General features: G+C 44.6%; 1 protein-coding gene across 2 annotated transcripts in view; it reads right to left on the bottom strand.

Moving 5' to 3' along the window:
• Window positions 1–17,751, bottom strand: part of Zbtb10 (zinc finger and BTB domain containing 10) — a 33,462-nt gene extending 15,711 nt beyond the window's left edge. For both annotated transcript variants that reach the window (XM_041667639.1, XM_041667640.1), the window contains exons 1-2: window positions 16,722–17,751; window positions 2,970–3,852 (exon numbers count right to left, since the gene is read on the bottom strand). In XM_041667639.1, coding sequence (XP_041523573.1) covers window positions 2,970–3,852; window positions 16,722–17,678 — 1,840 coding nt within the window. In that variant the 5' untranslated portion in view covers window positions 17,679–17,751. The remainder of the gene's footprint in view (window positions 1–2,969; window positions 3,853–16,721) is intronic.
• Between the last annotated feature and the right edge of the window lie 1,211 nt (window positions 17,752–18,962).

Genomic DNA, 18,962 nt, shown 5'->3' with positions numbered 1-18,962 from the left:
AGTGCCAGCTGAGGCATTAGATAAAAACTACCTCAGAGGGAGGTATGTTGGCACACCCTTATAATTTCAGGACTTGGGAGGTGGAACCAAGAGGATCAGGATGGATATAAAGGTGATACTCAACTATAGTCAGAGGTCAGCTTGTGCTACATAAGGCTGTCTCAAAAAAGTCTCATCAGGGATTTGCTGATAAAACTGATATAAAATACAAGGAAAAAGAACAGCAGCAGGGCAGGGTGATACACACCTTTAATACCAGCACTTGGGAGGCAGAGGCAGGCATCTCTATGAGTTTGAGGATAACCTGGTCTACACAGCAAGTTCCAGGACAGAGTTACATGGGGAGACCCTGCAGTATGCATGCACATTCCCACACGTTAATTTAATTATAAACTGTTTGGCCTATTAGCTCATGCTTATTATTAACTAGTTCTTACATCTTAAATTAGCCACTAATTCTTGTCTATGTTTAGTCACATGGCTTGGTACCTTCTCTTAGTAAGGTATTCTCATCTTGCTTCCTCTGCATCTGGCTTACGACTGCATCTCTGTCTTTCCTCTTCCCAGAATTCTACTCTGGTTGCCCCGCCTATACTTACAGCCTGGCTACTGGCCAATCAGTGGTTACGAATACTGGCTGTTCTTCTAGAGGACCTGGGTTCAATTCCCAGCACCCACAAGGCAACTCACAACTCCAGTCCCAGGCAGGATATCTAAGGACCTCTTCTGGCCTTCACAGACATCACGCACAACCATGATACATAGATACAGATGCAGGTGGAACATTCATGCACATAAAAAAAAAATAATGAATTTTTAAAAAATGTACAAGAGCCTTATCCAACAGCATTTCTCTTTTTTTTCTTTTCAAAGCAAGAACACTGAATCTAATTTCCTTTGTTTAGCTTTTTTTCTGATCATTATCTATAACAACTTGTTACCAACACTCTGTTAAACAAAAACAAATATTAATAATCCATTTTTTGCTAATATAGACAGTTCTAGGCTATTTCCTGATAATTGGGGGCACTAATAATCTTGTGGGGACCCAAAGAAAATTTAGTATTATTCATTTCCACATCATTATTTCTACTAGAGAAAACTAACTCAAATCCAAAAGGTCAAAACCCATTTCCCAGGCTTGCCTTCTGGAAAGGAAACAGTGTGTGACGACGAGCAGGATGGCTCAGTGGGGAAAGATGTTTGACTTGCCAGCTTACAACCCAAGTTTGATCCATGGAACTTTCATAAAAGTGAGAACACCACAGAGCAGTCCTTTGACTTTCACATGTGTGTGCTACGCTTTTACACACATACACATACACACATACACACACACACACACACACAGAATAAAAATAGTAGCTTTTAAAAGTACTCCATCAAGATGGGCGGTGGTGGCGCACACCTTTAATCCTAGCACTAGGGAGGTGGATCTGAGGCCAACCTGGTCTACAAGAGCTAGTTCCAGGACAGCTAGGACTGCAACAGAGAAACCCTGTCTGGGGGAGAGAAAAAACAAAACAACAACAACAATCAAAAAACCCCACTCCATCCTCATTATACAAATCACACACCAACAGGTATGGTTTTTGTGGGGGGTGGAGGGTGTCTTTTTTTGAAAGTGCCTGTGAGGGAACTTGCTATGTGGACCAGGCTGGCCTTGAACTCAAGAGATCTGCCTGCTTATGCCTCCAAAATGCCAGAGTATACACGCAACCCTATCAGTTCAAGCAGGTTTTGAGGTAAAACAGGCATTTTCACACAATAGTGCACAAACTTAAAATATGGAAAATCTCAACCCCCAACCCCAAGATGCTTCAAAATTAGGAACAGCCAATTTAAGTCCATGCTATCTGTATTCTTTAGCAGTCTTTTACTCCAGTTTTAAAAAGGTCTTTACCACCAATATGGCATGTATATACTCACTTAAGAATATAGTGAAAAAAAAGTCCTCTTTGCCATGTTTGAATAGGAAAATAAAATTCTTCAAAAACAAGCCCCACCTCCTAAACTATACAAATTATATATAACGAGACTCAGGTGACAACTCAGGATCTCCTGCTTCTGAGGCCCTGTGCTAAACAGAGCAGCTCTAAACAAATTAGAGTTCTCTGAATTGGCAAAATTCTATAGCAATAAATATGCTAATGTTAACTAGCTCCTACAAATATTTCAAAAAGACAAAGTGATTAACTCTACACACGACAACTAAACACTCCCTTATAGTCATGCTAAAAACAGGGCAGAGGCTGCCCTGCAGGAGCCATACTCTGAAGGGTCCAATTTAAGAGTTTAATCCAAAAATTTTCCAAATTGTTATAAAACAAAAGCAAGCTCTCTACAACCACTTTACTTTACTTTCAGTTAACTGATTTATTAACTGAAAGTTACTAAGACATTTACTACTTATATAAGATAGAGCTCTTGTTGAATGAGCTGCCAAACAGTGATGTTCAAATGGCTAAGTTTATTAAATGCATTTCTGACTTAGAGACAGCTTCATCTTTTTTTTTTTTTTTTTTTTGGTTTTTCGAGACAGGGTTTCTCTGTGGCTTTGGAGCCTGTCCTGGAACTAGCTCTGTAGACCAGGCTGGTCTCGAACTCACAGAGATCTGCCTGCCTCTGCCTCCCGAGTGCTGGGATTAAAGGCGTGCGCCACCATCGCCCGGCTGAGACAGCTTCATCTTATGATGTGTTTACAGATATAACCTTATCCTAAGTCAAAAAGTATCTGTATATGCAATATTTAGTTATTAATAAGGCAGACAGTACTTTAGTTACTACCCAATCTAAAACTTTTAAACTCACACACACACACACCAACAAAAAAAAAAAACAAATTTGAGTACCCCTGTTCTTACTACTATTCATGATTAAACATTTTCCAACTAAAAAATAAATCTCAAAATGATTTCTGAAGTACGATCAGAATGAAAACTAGGTACCTTTGCACACATGATAGTTACCTGGTTCTTCCTTGATGAGTAGGGAGTTATTTTCTTCTGGATAGGCAACAGGTGGCTGCATCACTGAGCAATCTTCTACATTTGTTTCATTATTAGGTGGTATATTATAAACAAATCTCTTGGTAGTTTGGTTTTTCCTCCTTGCTTTGCCAGTCTCTTGAGAGCTTACATTATTCCAAATAAACACTTTTGTTTTAACTTGAGATTCATTTTCAGCCAATTCAGGAGAAGCATCCTGGACCCAATTACTGTCATTCATCTGGTAGTTTTCTATTTGGCCCTCGTCGACATTACAAGCATCATTTTCAATTTTTATACTACTTGCCAAACTGGTAAGATTCCGTGTCGCCCAGAAGCTGGCGATTTTTTGATCCCTTGATGAAGTTAGGCCATCTCTATTAACTGGTTTCCTATTATTATAGTCCACAACCACAGACTCTGGAGCTTCTGACTTAATGCTTATATTTAAGGCATCTTTAATGAAATTTCGGCAAGTTTGGACAACTTCGCTCATTTGAAGGTAGCTGGCCACTGTCATCACTTCAATGGCATTTTGGCTTGTGAGCACCAGGTTCCCAGAATACAGGAAGTCCAAGATGACTGAAAAACCTTGAACTGCAGCAATATCTAAGTGGGTAGTATTGTTTTGGTTAGGGCTTTCTTTGTTTGAAACACAATATAAAGTCTTAAAGAAACGGCTGCCTGCAACCAGGATGTTCTTATGAGCTTTAAAGATTTTCCCGCTCACCACAATGCTGACATCACAAAGAATATCTTTCTTTCTCTGCTCATCTAGTTGACGAAGAAGTTGATAGCAATAAGAGTTCTCATTTGGCCTACTATTAAAGTCACAGTACCCCTCCTCTGACGGTATTTCTGACTCCTGTAATTAGAGGGAAAACATTAACATTAAATTTTATTTACATTTTAAAGCCCCCAAACCAAGGAAAACAAATGTAACTGTCAAAATAAATAGTTAAACACTCAAGTATATCAACTCATGGATAACTATATATTTTGAGACAGAAGTGTCCGCCATACTCAACACTGGGAGGAATGCAATTCACTAAATGAACAACTCTTACTGAGGATCAGCAGGACGTCATTGGTTCCTCTTTTCAAATATAAACTAAGGATATGAATTAAGAAACTTTAAAATGAAAAGAACAATTATTTTCTTAAAATTTTCATTTATGAGAGAATCAAATTAGTCTGTTTTATCTCTGATAGGAAAGCAGAAGCCTTCCTCTTAAACTCATTAAACTTAAAATACTCAAGTTATAACACAGTAGGCATATCACCTTCCCTAACACTATTAGGTAGTTAAAGTCTGGGCAGACACTGGCATAAACAGTTTGGGCCAATGAAGTTAATTAAATCTAAACTGGTAATGTTAAGACTGGCAGGAGAAAACCTGCTTCCACTATGAGTATATTCGGTTATAATTCTAGTCAACTTTCAAAATGCTTTCTCTTTAGGGTCCCAAAATACTATCTCATCTATAAGGTGATTAAAAGTTCCTGAATTCAAGAGGGTTCAATGTATATAAATTTTACTTCCCATGATGCAAACAGGTATTCATTATAGTTCTATTTAGCATGATTCCCAGAGAACAATTAAGCTAGACATAGTGGCCCGAGCCTATAGTCCCATCACTGGTGAAGCTGAGGCAGGAGGATGAGGCATTCAAGAACATCTGACGACACCATGTGTTTGAGGTCAGCTTAAAAAGGAGAGGGACTGGGTCTGGGAGCTGAGTTCAATGCCCAGCACTGCAAGAAAAACAAAACATCATATGACACAGGGCTGGAAAGGTGGCTCAGTGGTTAAGAGCCCTAAATGCTCCTGGCATAGGACCTTGGTTATAAATTCCCAGCATACACAGGTGAGCTCACTACCATCTGTTAACTCCAGTTTCAAGGGATATAGCACCCATCTTCTGGGTGCAGTGCAACTGTATCTTCCCAACACATACACAAACACAATCTTAAAAAAAAAACCTACATGATATAAGAGTATGATCTAATTTCACAATGTGTGTCCTCTGGCAATTCACTCTCCCTGAGGCCTTAAATGATAGTGATATTAACAACATTAAACATTAGTTCTAATTAATAACTGTGGCTTCATTCAGGGAATAGGTAGGCAAATGCTCCAGGCAGAGCTCTATATTCCCCATCAACTTCATATTGCTTTGCACTATTTCTGCACGCTTTCCAATTGTTAACAGTCAATAAATAAATATAAATAAATAAAACCCACAAATGCGCAACAAAGCATTAGCATTCTAGCACACGAAGTGCTCCCAGGCCTGTGGACTAGTATGGACTTGGAAACCTGCGGTACAAATAGCTGCTGGAGTGGTGAGTGGACAACACATAGAGACTCAACTGCAGTCTACCCTTGGTTTCTTGAGGTTATTCTACTACAGCACACCTCCTAACCCATCCTTTTACACCACAATCTTCTAGACTGTACATTAGCTATTTCTCTTCTACTAAAACTCTGTAACAGTCAGGAATAACAACAAATCTATTTATTCAGTAGAGTAAGTCTAACTTTTTGCTTTGAAAGAGAGTGAGGTTTCAAAACTGAGAGGATAGCTGAAGAATGTGTGGCACAATGAACTTCTAATCCAGCACTAAGGCAGAGGCGAGTGATAAGGTGAGATGCTCAGTGATGGGTGCTTCCCCTCTTCCTGCACAATATGCATGCATGAGGTTATTTTTAAAATATGAATCTTGTATATAAACCACATTACAAAATTTCCAAATATTTAACATAAGTGAGTAAAAATATTTGACTTATGTAAATAAATGCAAAAGACAATTCTAAAAATGTCTATAATAAGCGTTGTTACAACGTAACTTCGAATAAAAGAACCAATCACACTGACCTGATAAAAAACCTGGATCCTTTTAAAAACAGACTACCTGAATAAAATTCATTAACTTACCAAAGCTCTCCACAGACAGTAGGAAACACGAAAGAGAAAGTTTCTGGTTGCTGTTGTTGTTTGTTTGTTTGTTTGTTTGTTTTGGTACAAACCTAGCTTTAAACTGTCAATGGTGTATATCTGGCTAATATAAATGGACTCATTTGATTGGTTCCAAGTTCTACCTAGCAGGTATTACAGTAAAGGTTTGAATCCTTGGAAGAAGTAGAAGTGTTCACCATTTGACAAATGAGGCAGCACTTCTACGAAGGCTCTGTGGAAGCAGTGAATTGCCATTTAAAAGCAAACAACTGCCAAAAGTTTAAATAACAAGCAGTGTGACGCACAGACCTGTAATAACAGAATTGGGGAAGCCAGGGCGGGAAGTTTAGTTGAGGCCAGTCTGAGATATATAGTTCAGTTAATGTGTGGGTGCTGGGAAGGTGAACCCAGATTCCTCTGCAAGAGCAACAAATGCTCCTAACCAATGAACCATCTCTCCAGATCCGCAAAGGGCTTTCTCAATACTGTTAGACATAGCATAATCCTCCAGTGTAAAAGGAAGTATTTGTAAAAGCAGACATTGGTGTTATTCTATAGTTATAATGAGAAAACAGGTGGTTACAGGGTGTTTGATTTGTACAGTATGGCTATGTTGTAGGTATGCTTTTGACTGGGGAATTTTTTCAAAAAATAAGGACATTTTGTGTGACAAATGCAACAAACCTTACATAAATAGGTTACAGGACCCAGTGACATAGCTTAGGACAGCTGCAATAATTAGATAGAACTACTGCCAATTATGGTTTTTACTTTCTCCTTTTGGATGGGATCTTATTCTAGTTCCAGGGTATTCAACTCAGGGGTTAAGAGTACTGGCTGCTCTTTCAGAGGACCTGGGCTCGGGTTCAATTCCCAGAACCCACATGGCAGTTCAAAACTATCTGTAACTCCAGTTCCAGAGGACACTGACACCCTCACACAGACATACATGTAAGCAAAACACTAATGCATGGATCTTTATATAAAGAATATAGGGTAAAACAGGGCGATGGTGGCCTACGCCTTTAATCCTAGCACTAGGAAAGGCAGAGGCAGGTGGATCTCTGTGAGTTTAAGGCCAGCCTAGTCTACAGAGCAAGTAAGTTCCAGGACAAGTTTCAGAAAAACCTTGTCTCAAAAAAAAAAAAAAGAAAAGAAAAGAAAAAAGAAAAAGAAAAGAGGGTAGGAGGATGAACATTCTAAACAAATGAGATATTTTAAAAAGATAACCAAGATGGTCTGCAGCATCCTTAAAATTCTAGATTTATTTATACGAGAACTACAAGGTGTCCAGTGTCCATAAAGCACAAATAAGCACTTATCAAATTTCTCACACATAAATGTGTCTCACTTCCATCAGATTTATAAACAAGCAGCACACGCCTGTAGGGAAGGAGAATTACAAGGTCAAGGCCACCCTGGACTATATATAGGGCTGCAATAAATTAAATAACAGAGCTGAGCCTGATGACAAAGGCCTATAATGGTGGCAGTGACTGGGGGTAGCTAAGGCAGGAGGATCTCAAATTCAAGACCTGTGTGGGTTTTGGTTTTCTGAGACAAGGTTTCTTTGTGTCAATCTGGCTATCCCGGAACTTGCTATGTAGACCAGGCTAACCTCCAACTCACCACATAGACATGCCTATTTCTGCCTCCCAAGTACTGGGACTAAAAAGCATTAACACACCCGGTCAAACTAAAAAGTATTTAAGAAAACTGTAACGCCTGCCTACCATAGCCCTAGACTCAATCCCTGACACCACAGAAATAAATGAAAGTATATCTTTCAAAGGGGCAAGCACCACTGCTACGGATGCATTACAGAATTTACGAGATAGGGTTTCTTTGTGTAGCCCTGGCTGTTCTGGAATTTGGCATCGAACTCAGAGCAAGCCATCCACCCGCTTCTGTCTCCCAAAAAGTAGGATGTGTGTTTTGTGTGTCTGTATGTGTCTGTGTGTTGTGTGGTGGAACCCAGATCCAGGCTTAAAAAATTAGGTACAGTATTGGATTGGCAGACAGACTCAAGAGATGACTATGGTGAAGAGGGATCAATACTACAGAATTAAACAAGAATTACTGTGACCAGTTGGGAACCTACTATTAGCAGTGTTAACACAGTAGCTCAATTGGCAGAGAGATTATCTGGCATGCATAAAGTCCTGTGTTTGATCCACAGCATTGTATAAAACTAGGCACAGTGGCAAACATCTACAACCCCATATGGGACAGGAAGATCATTAGTTCAAAATCATCCTCAATGACAAAGAACGAGTTCAGGGGCTGGAGAGAGATAGCTCAGTAGTTAAGAAAGAGCGTTTGCTGTTCTTGCAGAAGTGGGCTGGCTCAGTTCCCAGCACCCATACCATGTCTCACAGTCTGTAACTCCAGTTCCAGGGGATGGATCCTCCACCCTCTTCTAGCCTCAGCATATGCACTAGGTATGCATGTGGTTCCCATCTATCCATACATCCATACATGCATGTAGGCAAATATTTACATCATAAAATAAATACTTTTACATTGAAAGAAAAAAGCATGAGTCCAGCCTTTACTACATGAGAACTTTTCGACAAAAAAGGGTGTGTGTGTGTGTGTGTGTGTGTGTGTGTGTAATGTAAGGTAGAGGGAAAAAGACATGTTAATGGAAAATAAGACAGCCTAAATGATGAGACATGGGAGAAAGAACAAAGAACTCGTACTTTCACCATTCTTCCTTGAAGAACTAACTATATTCCAACTTGCAGACCACTTAATAGAGCACTAGCCAAGTCACCTTTTACGGTGAAGGAGAAAAAGCTTATCATAAATAAGCAATAAAACCTCATCATAGCTTATCAAATCATTAACAATAAAAATTAGCAAGTATTTTCTTTCTCACTCAGAATTTAGTCCTTTTATGATAATCAGATAGCAGAAAAAACATTATTTTCAGCGATCATCAATATATAAACTTAAAGTACTAAAAATTCACTATTATTTGTTTCAAGAACTCACTAGGAACAATATAGAGAGAAAATTTCTGCTTCTAAGTTTAAAAATAAAATCCAGTTTCTAGGATGTGAGAACAAACAAGGCCATAGCAAACATGACCCCAATCTTCTTCTGGTGTTAGCAAATTCAAGAGCTGATGGGAAAGACACAGCTCTCCTCTGTAGTCTGTCCTCTCCATGGTAGCCTTGTGGGATGATGCTATAGTCTTAAACACCATCCCCACAAATTCTACTTCTGTTTTGTTTATTTTGCTTAAGGCAGGGCTTCATTATGTAGAGCCGTGGCCTGGAATTCACTATGTAGACCAATTCAAAGATCTGGCTGGGAGTAGTGGAATGCCACACCCACTATAAATTCTAATTCTGTGTTTGGGGAATGAGAAGGTGCGTGTCAGGTGGTTAAACCCTGGCATCTTTGGTAATCAATTATATATGCATTATCCCAGCTTCCTTCTCAAATTCTAAACCTACATATGCATTATGCTGGTGTCTCCAGAAGCACATACACATCTGATTCGTCCCTACTTAAAATGGTGTTGTTGCTCATTTGCTAACAGAATACAATGCAATTCTTTTGTTGTTTTCAATTGGTTTGACTGAGACAGGGTCTCACTCTGAACTCCCACAAACTTCCTGCTCGAAACAATGTTTAGGATGGTAGGTATGTTCTACTGTACCTTACAACGCCACCTTTATTGCATGAAAAAGATCCTTCAAGATCTGGTGATCTACCTGTTAAAACCTAATTTGTCACCTGCTCAGGAATTAAACAATCCATCTCTCAGGCATATCAGCTCTATTTTCACTCTCCTGCTGCTGCTTTCTTCCTCATGCACAGCCTAACACCCTTTCCTCCTTGGTCAAAACCTAAGTTAGCAGGAAGGACTCATCAGCCTAAACGGTAGTGTCCTCATTTTTTTAAGTTTTTATTTTTATTTTATGTACACGTGTCTGTGTGAGGGTGGTAGTTATTGGAGTTACAGACAGTTGCCATGTGGGTGCTGGGATTTGAACCTGGGTCCTCTGGAAGAGCAGCCAGTGCTTTTAATTGCTGAGCCTTCTGTCCAATCCCCAATGTTCTCTATTTCTACATGGTTACATTTCACTGTGGCCGCTCCTTGAGGGCAGGGAAGTCTTTCAGGTTTACCTCATGTCTTGTGTACCCACCTAGTATAGGAGGAAGATGTCCCTTCTAGATATGTAATAATTATATTTCCACACAAAAGAAATAAACCAGGTTTTATGAATCAATTACAAATTATACAATGGTAATTTGATGGATCATAGCCTCATCTTTCATACTAACTTTCCCTCTCAGAAGACTTTCAAGGGCTGAGGAGGCATGGATCATTTGCTCAACATATATCAGGCCCAGTGTTCAAGTCCCAATGCAGAATACACCAGTTGTGGTGTTAGAAGTCTCGCACCTCAGTGTTCAGGAGTGGAGTCAGGAGTTCATCCTCAGCTATACAGAATATGAAAGTAGATTTGGGATACATGAGAGCCTGACTTAAAGACTTTCAGGACCCACAAGATGTCTCGGCAGCTAAAAGCACAGTTTGACACTAGAGCCCACTGTAGGAAGAACCAACTTCTGAAAGCTGTCTTCTTCATACACACTCCCACACACACCATGTATGTACACACGGAACACAATAAAAAAGACTTTCAGAATTCTTCCTAAGTTGTTAAAAACTAGCCAACCAAGTAAGAGTAAACACCAAGCAACCTTTGGGACTTCCCGTTTCCAAAGCCCTACCTCACCTTCCTCTTCTCCACCTGACAGCATGCGCTCCAACCAGTAATTTCAATCACAGCACTAGGCTGAATCCACTGTTTAATTTCTGGAAAGGTTAACTAAACTTACAATAATAATAATTTGGGTGCATGTTGTAGGCTTAGCAGACTGCAGAGAGTTGACTGAACGAGTGATTTGGGCTCTGAGAATTTCACAATCGGGTAGAAAGTGCTCTGAACCAAGCTACAGTGGTCATAACTGTAATTAAAGCAATTTTAAAATCTTTCTGGGCCAAATGGCCAAATTCTGAATGAGATAGTTCTTGAAATTGACTCTGACACACTTCAGCACCAAACCAGTAAGTTTGTCTTACGGACACTTTCCAATGGAGGGTCTCCTCTTACTAAGAAAGCCTCAATACAGATTCACAGAGGATCTTAAGGAACCCTCCCCAGGGGCTGTGGATGTAGACCAGTGGCACTTGACTAGCTAGTATCCATGAGGCCCTAGGATCAAAAGACTCCCCCAAATAACCTCTCCCCAAACCAGGCATAGTATTCCCATCTGTAGTTCCAGCAACAGTGACGGAGGTGGCAGTACAAGAATTTGAAGCCATGCCGGGCGGTGGTGGCGCACGCCTTTAATCCCAGCACTCGGGAGGCAGAGGCAGGCGGATCTCTGGGAGTTCGAGGCCAGCCTGGTCTACAAGAGCTAGTTCCAGGACAGGAATCAAAAGCTACGGAGAAACTCTGTCTCGAAAAATCAAAAAAAAAAAAAAAAAAGAATTTGAAGCCAGAGTTCCAGATTGCCAAGCTGGTAAGAGTGCTTATCACACAGCCTGACAGCTAGTAGTGCAACCCTTAGAAGGTCACAGCTGAGAGACTAACATCTACAAAGCTGTCCTCCAAACCTCCACACACATATACACAAACGTTTTAAAAATAAGAGTTTGAGGCCAGCCAAGAAATCCTGCCTCAAAAACAACAACAAAACCACATACTACTGCCACCACCAAAACAATTCTCCTTAGCAGTCCTTAATAACTAAAAAGACAAATATGAACTCCAAGTGCAGTAATACTCTCCAAGAGTTCTGATCAGATCAGAGGCAGATCACTGGAGGCTTGGAGTTCAACCAGCCCGACCACCACCAAAAAAACTAAAAGAACTTTTCTTATTTATATAAAGCATGAGAAACTGGTCCTAGCAAGGAACATGTCTGTAATTCCAACAGCTCAGGAGGCTGAAGCAGAAAGATCACAGGTGCAAGGTCTTGTAGGGTAAGAGTTGCAGGCCAGCCTAGGGGATACCTGGTGAGGGGCGAGAGGATGGCTAAAGATACAGTTCAGTGGTAACGCTCTGTTCTAGCTTGTGAGAGCCCCTAGCTTCAATTCCAGTACCTGACCTCCAAGGAATGAGAAAGAGAATAATAGAAATAAACTTTAGTAATGTACTAATACCTGCCTGAATTCTCAAAACTCCAGCAGCAAAGAGTGATGGCACATTCCTTTAACCCCAGCAACTCATGGGAGTTCAAGGCCAGTCTAGTTTGTTTCAGACCACCCATGACTATGTCTCAAAACACTAACGAACAAAAACTCCAGCATGGTACAAGCAGGGAATCCTGGCACTTAGACCGGAGTACTGGGATCTTCTGTAGGATACTAGCCTGCGCTACAAAGCACAGTAAAATCCTGTCCTTAAAAACACAAGGGGCTGGAGAGATGGCTCAGCACTTGCTCCTCTTTCCCAAAGGGCTGGAATTTCATTATGACCACCCACATCAAGTGATTCACAAAAGCCCCTGGACTCAGCCCAGGGGGTTCTCATGTCTCTGACTTCCTCAAGCACCTGCACTTATGTGTACACAGCCACCTCACACCCCATACACACGTCTACAGATAATAAAAATGAAAATTAAAAACTTACAACATACAGTCTTTTAATAGAAAAGGGAGACTTTCAGGTGCAGCTCAGTGGTAGAGTGCTTGCCCAGCATAAATGAGGCCTTGGATTCGATCCTCAGTTGTCAAAGAAAGGAGAGTTGGGTGTGTTGACACACGCCTTTAATCCCAGCACTCAGGTGGCAGTTAGGCAGATATGTGTTAGTTAGAAGCCAACCCGATGTACCAAGTTCCAGACTGCTGGGGCTACAGTGAAACCTCGTGGGGGTAGGGGAAAGGAAGGAGAGAGGGAATAAGGAAGCAGGGGGGTGTGGCTGTTCTTCACGCCCACAACTGAAGAACACTACAAAAGGCAGGGTGAATTCAAGGTCATTCTGAGCTAGAAAGTGAATCCCTGTCTCAAAAAAAGAAAAACCGCCGGGCGGTGGTGGCACACGCCTTTAAGCCCAGCACTTGGGAGGCAGAGGCAGGCGGATCTCTGCGAGTTCGAGACCAGCCTGGTTTACAAGAGCTAGTTCCAGGACAGGCTCCTGTCGAAACCCTGTCTCGAAAAAAAAAAAAAAAAAAAGAAAGAAAGAAAAAACCTCCATAGGGAGGAAGTAAATCTAGCTTACAGGGTCTAACTATGTAGCCGAGAGATCCTGCTGCCTCTAGTTCTAGGGAGTATGCCATCATGCCCAAGTCAAACTCAGTTTTTGCCTAAATTCTATTTTTTTTTTTTCGAGACAGGGTTTCTCTGTGGTTTTGGAGCCTGTCCTGGAACTAGCTCTTGTAGACCAGGCTGGTCTCGAACTCACAGAGATCCGCCTGCCTCTGCCTCCCAAGTGCTGGGATTAAAGGCGTGCGCCACCACCGCCCGGCTTTGCCTAAATTCTAGAACTCCCATACAGTGTTTGTTAAAATTGTGTCTTGACTAGCCAGGTGGTGGTGAGCACGCCTTTAATCCCAGTACACCTTTAATCCCAGCTCTCCGGGAGGCAGAGGCGGGCGGATCTGTTGAGTTTGAGGTTAGCCTGGTCTACAAAGTGAGTTCCAACAGGCTCCAAAGCTACACGGTCAAACTCTGTCTCGCAAATACAAAATAAAAGACTGTGTCTTGGGCAGCCCAGGCAAACACACACACATATATCCAAGAGCTGGGATTACAGGCATAAGGTAAAATTTGTACATAAGAACATTTTTGTATGCATACAAAATTCATCTTTCATGCCTGTTGGAGCCCCTGGACTGGAGTTAGGGATGGCTGTGAGGCATCGAGTAGGTGATGTCAATCAAACCCCATCTCTGAAGAGCAACAAGTGAGTAATAACCACCTAACCACTGAGCCATCTCTTCAGGCGCCATTTCATTTTTTAAATAAGGAAGCTAATACAAGATACTCTGTGAAATTTTGGAATGCCCAGGCTGATGATGGGCCTTGGTCTTAGGAAGTATGAATCAAGGGCAACACCATGACAAAGTGGCTTCAAAACTGATGACACTGAGAGACTCTGGGGCCAACCTGTGCTAAAAGAGACCCTGCTGAAATAAAATAAGGGTAAGAGGACACTGATGAGCAAGAGATCAGAAAATAAAGAAACCTTGGGCCTGGGGTGTGAAGCTTAGCAGGAAGAGCCTAGCAAGTGTAAGGTCCCAGATTAGATACCCAGCACTGCTTAAATCAATTTAAAGTTTCAGCGGGGTGTGGTGGAAATGCCTGTAGTACTAACATCTGAGAAACAAGTAGAGGACCAAAGAAGGGTGAGGCCAACCAGGTCAGCCAGGACTACAACAAGGCACTATCTTAGTTTAGTAAAATAAGCATGACAATAAATAGGGCTAGTGTTTACTAATTATGTACAGATGTTTAAGAATTTTCCTACTGAGAAAGTGGAGGATTAGGACTCAAGACCGACCCTAGGCCCTTACAGACTGTGTTACACTGCCTCCTAAAGGTAAGGAAAGGTGACAGGGCAATGACCACAACAAAACAGCAAATTCTCCTCAAAGTACTAGGAAACTGTCACTAATATTAGCAAGGGAAAGAGTTTCAGGTGGCTTTTTTTTTTGAAGAGCAAGCTATCCCTCAAACTAAGGTTAGCTACAAATTAAGAAAAATGATCAATTCAAAGTGGTAACACCTAAAATTCAATCAAGGAGACTAATATATAACCCCTAAGGATTTAACAAAATGCCCTAAAAAAGTGGATGTCTCCTAGATCACATTAAAAGGCACTGTCATTAAGGGGATGGGAAGGGGTAGGTCAGATCAAGTTGAATAAATTTTTAAAAAAAAAAAAAACAAAAAACCTAGGAATGAGCTGAGATCCAGGCAAATAAATGCCTGCAGGATACACCCATAGTAGTTCTACCATAAGGTTATCCAACTAACTCCCTCTCCCGGAGATGCGGATCACTGAGCAGCTAATTATAATTTTCAGTCCCATTCATGTTTGCCTACAGAACAGAATATTCTTGGTCCACTGTAGAGTAAGAAAACACAATCCATTTTTTAAAGTTTAAAATTTCAAAATTGTTAAGTTTTTTTTTAAAGTTGTAAATACTAACCTACCAATATATGAAAAACACAGCTTTCCATTTCTACAAGCCACGACATCTACCATCTTACTAAAAACCTTCAGGTATCTATCACTTAACTCTTTAACGCCTGAAATGCATCTTCTGTAAAACAGAAACAAAATTACTGCCCAGAGTAATGAGAATGAGCCTGGCACACCTACAACAAGACAAATGTTAGTGCCTCTTCTCATTACATAGGCCCTAGTCTCAGCTGTCATCCAGGGTTTAAGGCAATTTACTAAAAATTTCTAGGCTTTACATTCTTGAAAAAACAAGCGACCTTCAGCCAGGCGTGGTGGCACACACCTTTAATCCCAGTAATCCCAGGCAAAGGCAAGGTGGGCCTGAGTTTGAGATCAACCTGGTCAACAGAGTGAGTTCCAGGGCAGTCAAAGTTACATAGCGAGACCCTCATCTCAAAAAACAGTGATCTTCCTTGTAAGATTTAGGAAAAGTGATTTCTGAAAATATCAAAATCAATCCAAACAAACCCCATTTCCCTGCCTTCTGGGGAAAACAAACAAACATGCTTTTAAACCTAAAGCCTCTGCTAGATGAGCTGATTAGCTGTGAGCCTAATAAACTACATAGTGTACTATGATGAGCAACAGGTTGGCTCCCATCAACGCCACAGTGAGGTACTAATACCTGAATGCCGACTTCCTAAAAATCAATGACTAGCTAGCAATACAAAAGGCTGACACCACAGGTCGTCTGAGTCATAGGAGTTCAAAGGAGAACTGATCAGTATCTGTTTGACTTTAAAAGGGCTATCAAAATGGTTAGGTTATTATAAGACTGTTTTAAGAAAGAATTGCTTTGTAACTCTGGACTGCCGGTTTTCCAGGGAGTAAATGATCCAATCACTTCACACTAAATACTTCCAAAGCCGAGCTTAACTCTTCATGTATGCTACCCTGAACAAAGTTTGTGAAAAGGGCAATGATAGAGTCTTAGAGGAGAAATACGGACAAAAGCAAGCAACTAAAACTAAAGTTAGTACTTTACCAAGAGCGTTCACCAGAGATGGACACCTCCACATTTACATATGCCTCTCATATTTCACATTATCTCGACCTGACCTGAGAATTTAAGAGGGAACTGCCAGTAGCACCAAAGCTGAAGGAAACTGCTTAAATCCATTCCTCGGGCTACTTCTAGCACTTTCGTGTGTACCAACACAAGGCTGTTCTAAAATCTGCTCTGATAAAAAAAAAACAAAAAAAACTTTTTGACCGAAAGTCAATCCTAAAGTTAAAATCTCTTTCGGATTCAATCTCCTAGACAAACGCTTAGTCATAAAAAAAAAAAAAGATAAATCCAGCGCTATCATTAGAGAGCTGTCGTTCCACCCCTCCCCCAATACATCCACAACTTTGGAAAACTTTGTTCCCAGGCTTTCTAAACCCCTACGCAGAAGCTCCCCCGAACCTCTCTCGATGGGAACGACGCCTTCACCCGGAGGATCTTTATTTTTTCTTTATCCGCTGTAGTTTTAGTCTTTCTCACTGATAAAACCTTTCCCGAAAGATCTCCAAAATTAAAAGTAAAAAAAAAAAAGCAAGAGCAGGATCTACTGTACCTGGGCGTTGGCTTCGTGGAGTTTGTGCTCGGTGGAGACGTGGTGCCTGAGGAGCAGGGTCTTCTTGTAGTTGCGGGTCCCTCGCGAAAGCTCGTCGTGCCCCACCGGGGACAGGTCCGCGCCGCCGCCATCCTCGGGGGGCTTGTGGCACCAGCCGCAGAACATGAGGCCGGTATCCCTGGAGTAGCGCAGCCACGGGAAGTCCTTGAGCCAAGAGGTCTGGAAGGAGCACTGGAGCTTCTGCAGGAGGGACTTGGGCCTCGCGAGCGGGAAGTGCTGGACAGCCTCTCCGTCGCCAGCTCCCACACCGCTGCCCTCCGCGTCGTCCCCGCCATCGCCTCCCGACCGCCTGCTGCTACTGCAGCTGCCGCCTTCCGCCCCACTGCCGTCGCCCGGGCTCGCCCCCTCCTCCTCGTCCTCGGTGCTGTCGCTCAGGGACGCGCCGTCCTGCATCAACTCCTTCCCCTCCAGCGCGTCCAGCTCCAGCTCCACGGCCGCCGGCCCGCGCCCATTGAAATGCCTGAGGGGCCACGCCGAGGTCTCCGGGCGGCCGCGGCTGCTGCCATTGTTGCCGAGACCCCCGGCGCCTCCCCCGCGGAAGGCCAGAGTCCGACGGTTCCTTTCCGCTAGCAGGGGGCCCCCCGCGCCGCCGCCCAGCGAGGCGGGGCCGCCCGCGTCCTGAGGGAGCAGCAACTCCTTGGCGTCCTCGGCGGCGGCCGCCCCGGCGGAGGCCTCCGAGTCCTGGGGCTCCAGGCCCTCCGAGTCCATTTCCTCGTCGGCCCCGCGCCCATTGGGCTGCTGCGGCGCGGGCGGCGCGGGCTGTCGTGGCTGCGGCTGCGGAGGCCAAGCCGAGGCCTCCCCGCCGGCGTTATTGTTCGTGGGGCCGCCGCCGCCGCCGGTGATCAACCCGCCTCCTCGGAACGCCAGCGTCCTGCGGTTCATCTCACTGAACGACATGGCGCGCGCCGCCGCCGCCCGGTGCCTCGGCTCGCACCCGGCCTCGGGCCCCGTCCCGCGCGCTCGCCGCGGCTCCCCCAACGTCTCGCCCCCGCCCCCGCCCCCGCCCCCGGCGCTGCGCCGCTCCGCGCTGCGCTCCCGCCGGCCCGGCCTCACCCTCCCGCCGGCTGGCGCTCGCTCCCGGGCCGCCGCACGCGTCCGCCGCCGCCGCTGTCCCGGCCGCGTCCTCTCCGCCCCGCCCCGCCCCGCCGCGCTCCGGGCTGCGTCCCCCCGCGGGAGAGGTGGGCGGGCGGCGGAGCGGCGAGCCGGGGCGCGTGCGGCCTTCGAAGTTGAGGAGGAGTGCGGGCGGGCGGGCGCCCCTCCGCTGCCCCGCTTCAGCGCCGCGCGCGCACACCGGCCCGCCAACAGCTCTCCGTCCTCGGGGGAGCCGCGCCGCCGACGCCGGCTGCCGAGGCGCGGACGCGAGAGGCGCGCTAAGCCGCCGGGCTCGGCCACATAGCGAGCCGACAATAAAGCCGGCGGAGCGTTTCCGTCCGACCAGGCCCTGGCGGAGGTCGAATGGCAAATGAACAACGGACCGTGCGCCCACAATGCACCGGGGTAGCAGTAACCGCTGGAGGGGGAGAGGGTGGGGGCCGGCCGGGGGAGGGGGCGGGCTGGGCCGGGCTGGGCTGGGCCGGGGGCGCCCGGGGACCGGGAAAGGGGCCGGCCGCTCGGGCCTGCGGGCGGGGGTGCGGCCGCGGGAAGGAAGCGGGCGGCGGGCGGCGGGCGGGGCTCGCGCGGGGCCGGGGTCTCGGGGCGGGGCCGGCTCGGCCAGGACAAACAGCTGGCGGGTGTCAGGGACCGCCTCGGCGCCGCGCGCCCCGGCGCACCGTGCCCGGCTCTCGCCACGACTTCACCTGGGACTCCAGGAGGAACTGCGCTGGCAGCGCGCGGCAGCCGTGGCATCTGCTGAGGGGTGGGTGGCCGTGCCCGAGGAAGTGAACTTATTTTGTTCCTTCACAAAAGACTGGACCAGGCGGTGCCTTCCTCGCGAGGACACCTCCTCGGGCGCCTTGTGTGCGCCGGGCAGCACCTCTGGCCCCGGGCGGTGATCGTTTCGCAGAAAATGCACCGCCCCGAGTGTCTTATTGCTGTGATGAAATGGAAATTTAAATAAAAGGTCGAACACGTGCGTTCACTGGGAAGTATTGACATGGGTGTTACATCACCAGCAGCCAATCAGATGACTCCAGTCGTGTTTATACTTCTACAACCACCTTGTGAGTATTACAGTATGTCATA

The sequence above is a fragment of the Microtus oregoni genome, unplaced genomic scaffold (assembly GCF_018167655.1).
Source record: "Microtus oregoni isolate MIOR12 unplaced genomic scaffold, Mior012 000017F_ref0000208, whole genome shotgun sequence".
NCBI classification, from domain to species: Eukaryota; Metazoa; Chordata; class Mammalia; order Rodentia; family Cricetidae; genus Microtus; species Microtus oregoni.
Note: the sequence above shows the minus strand (reverse complement) of the source record. Positions and strands in the feature narration are given on the sequence as shown.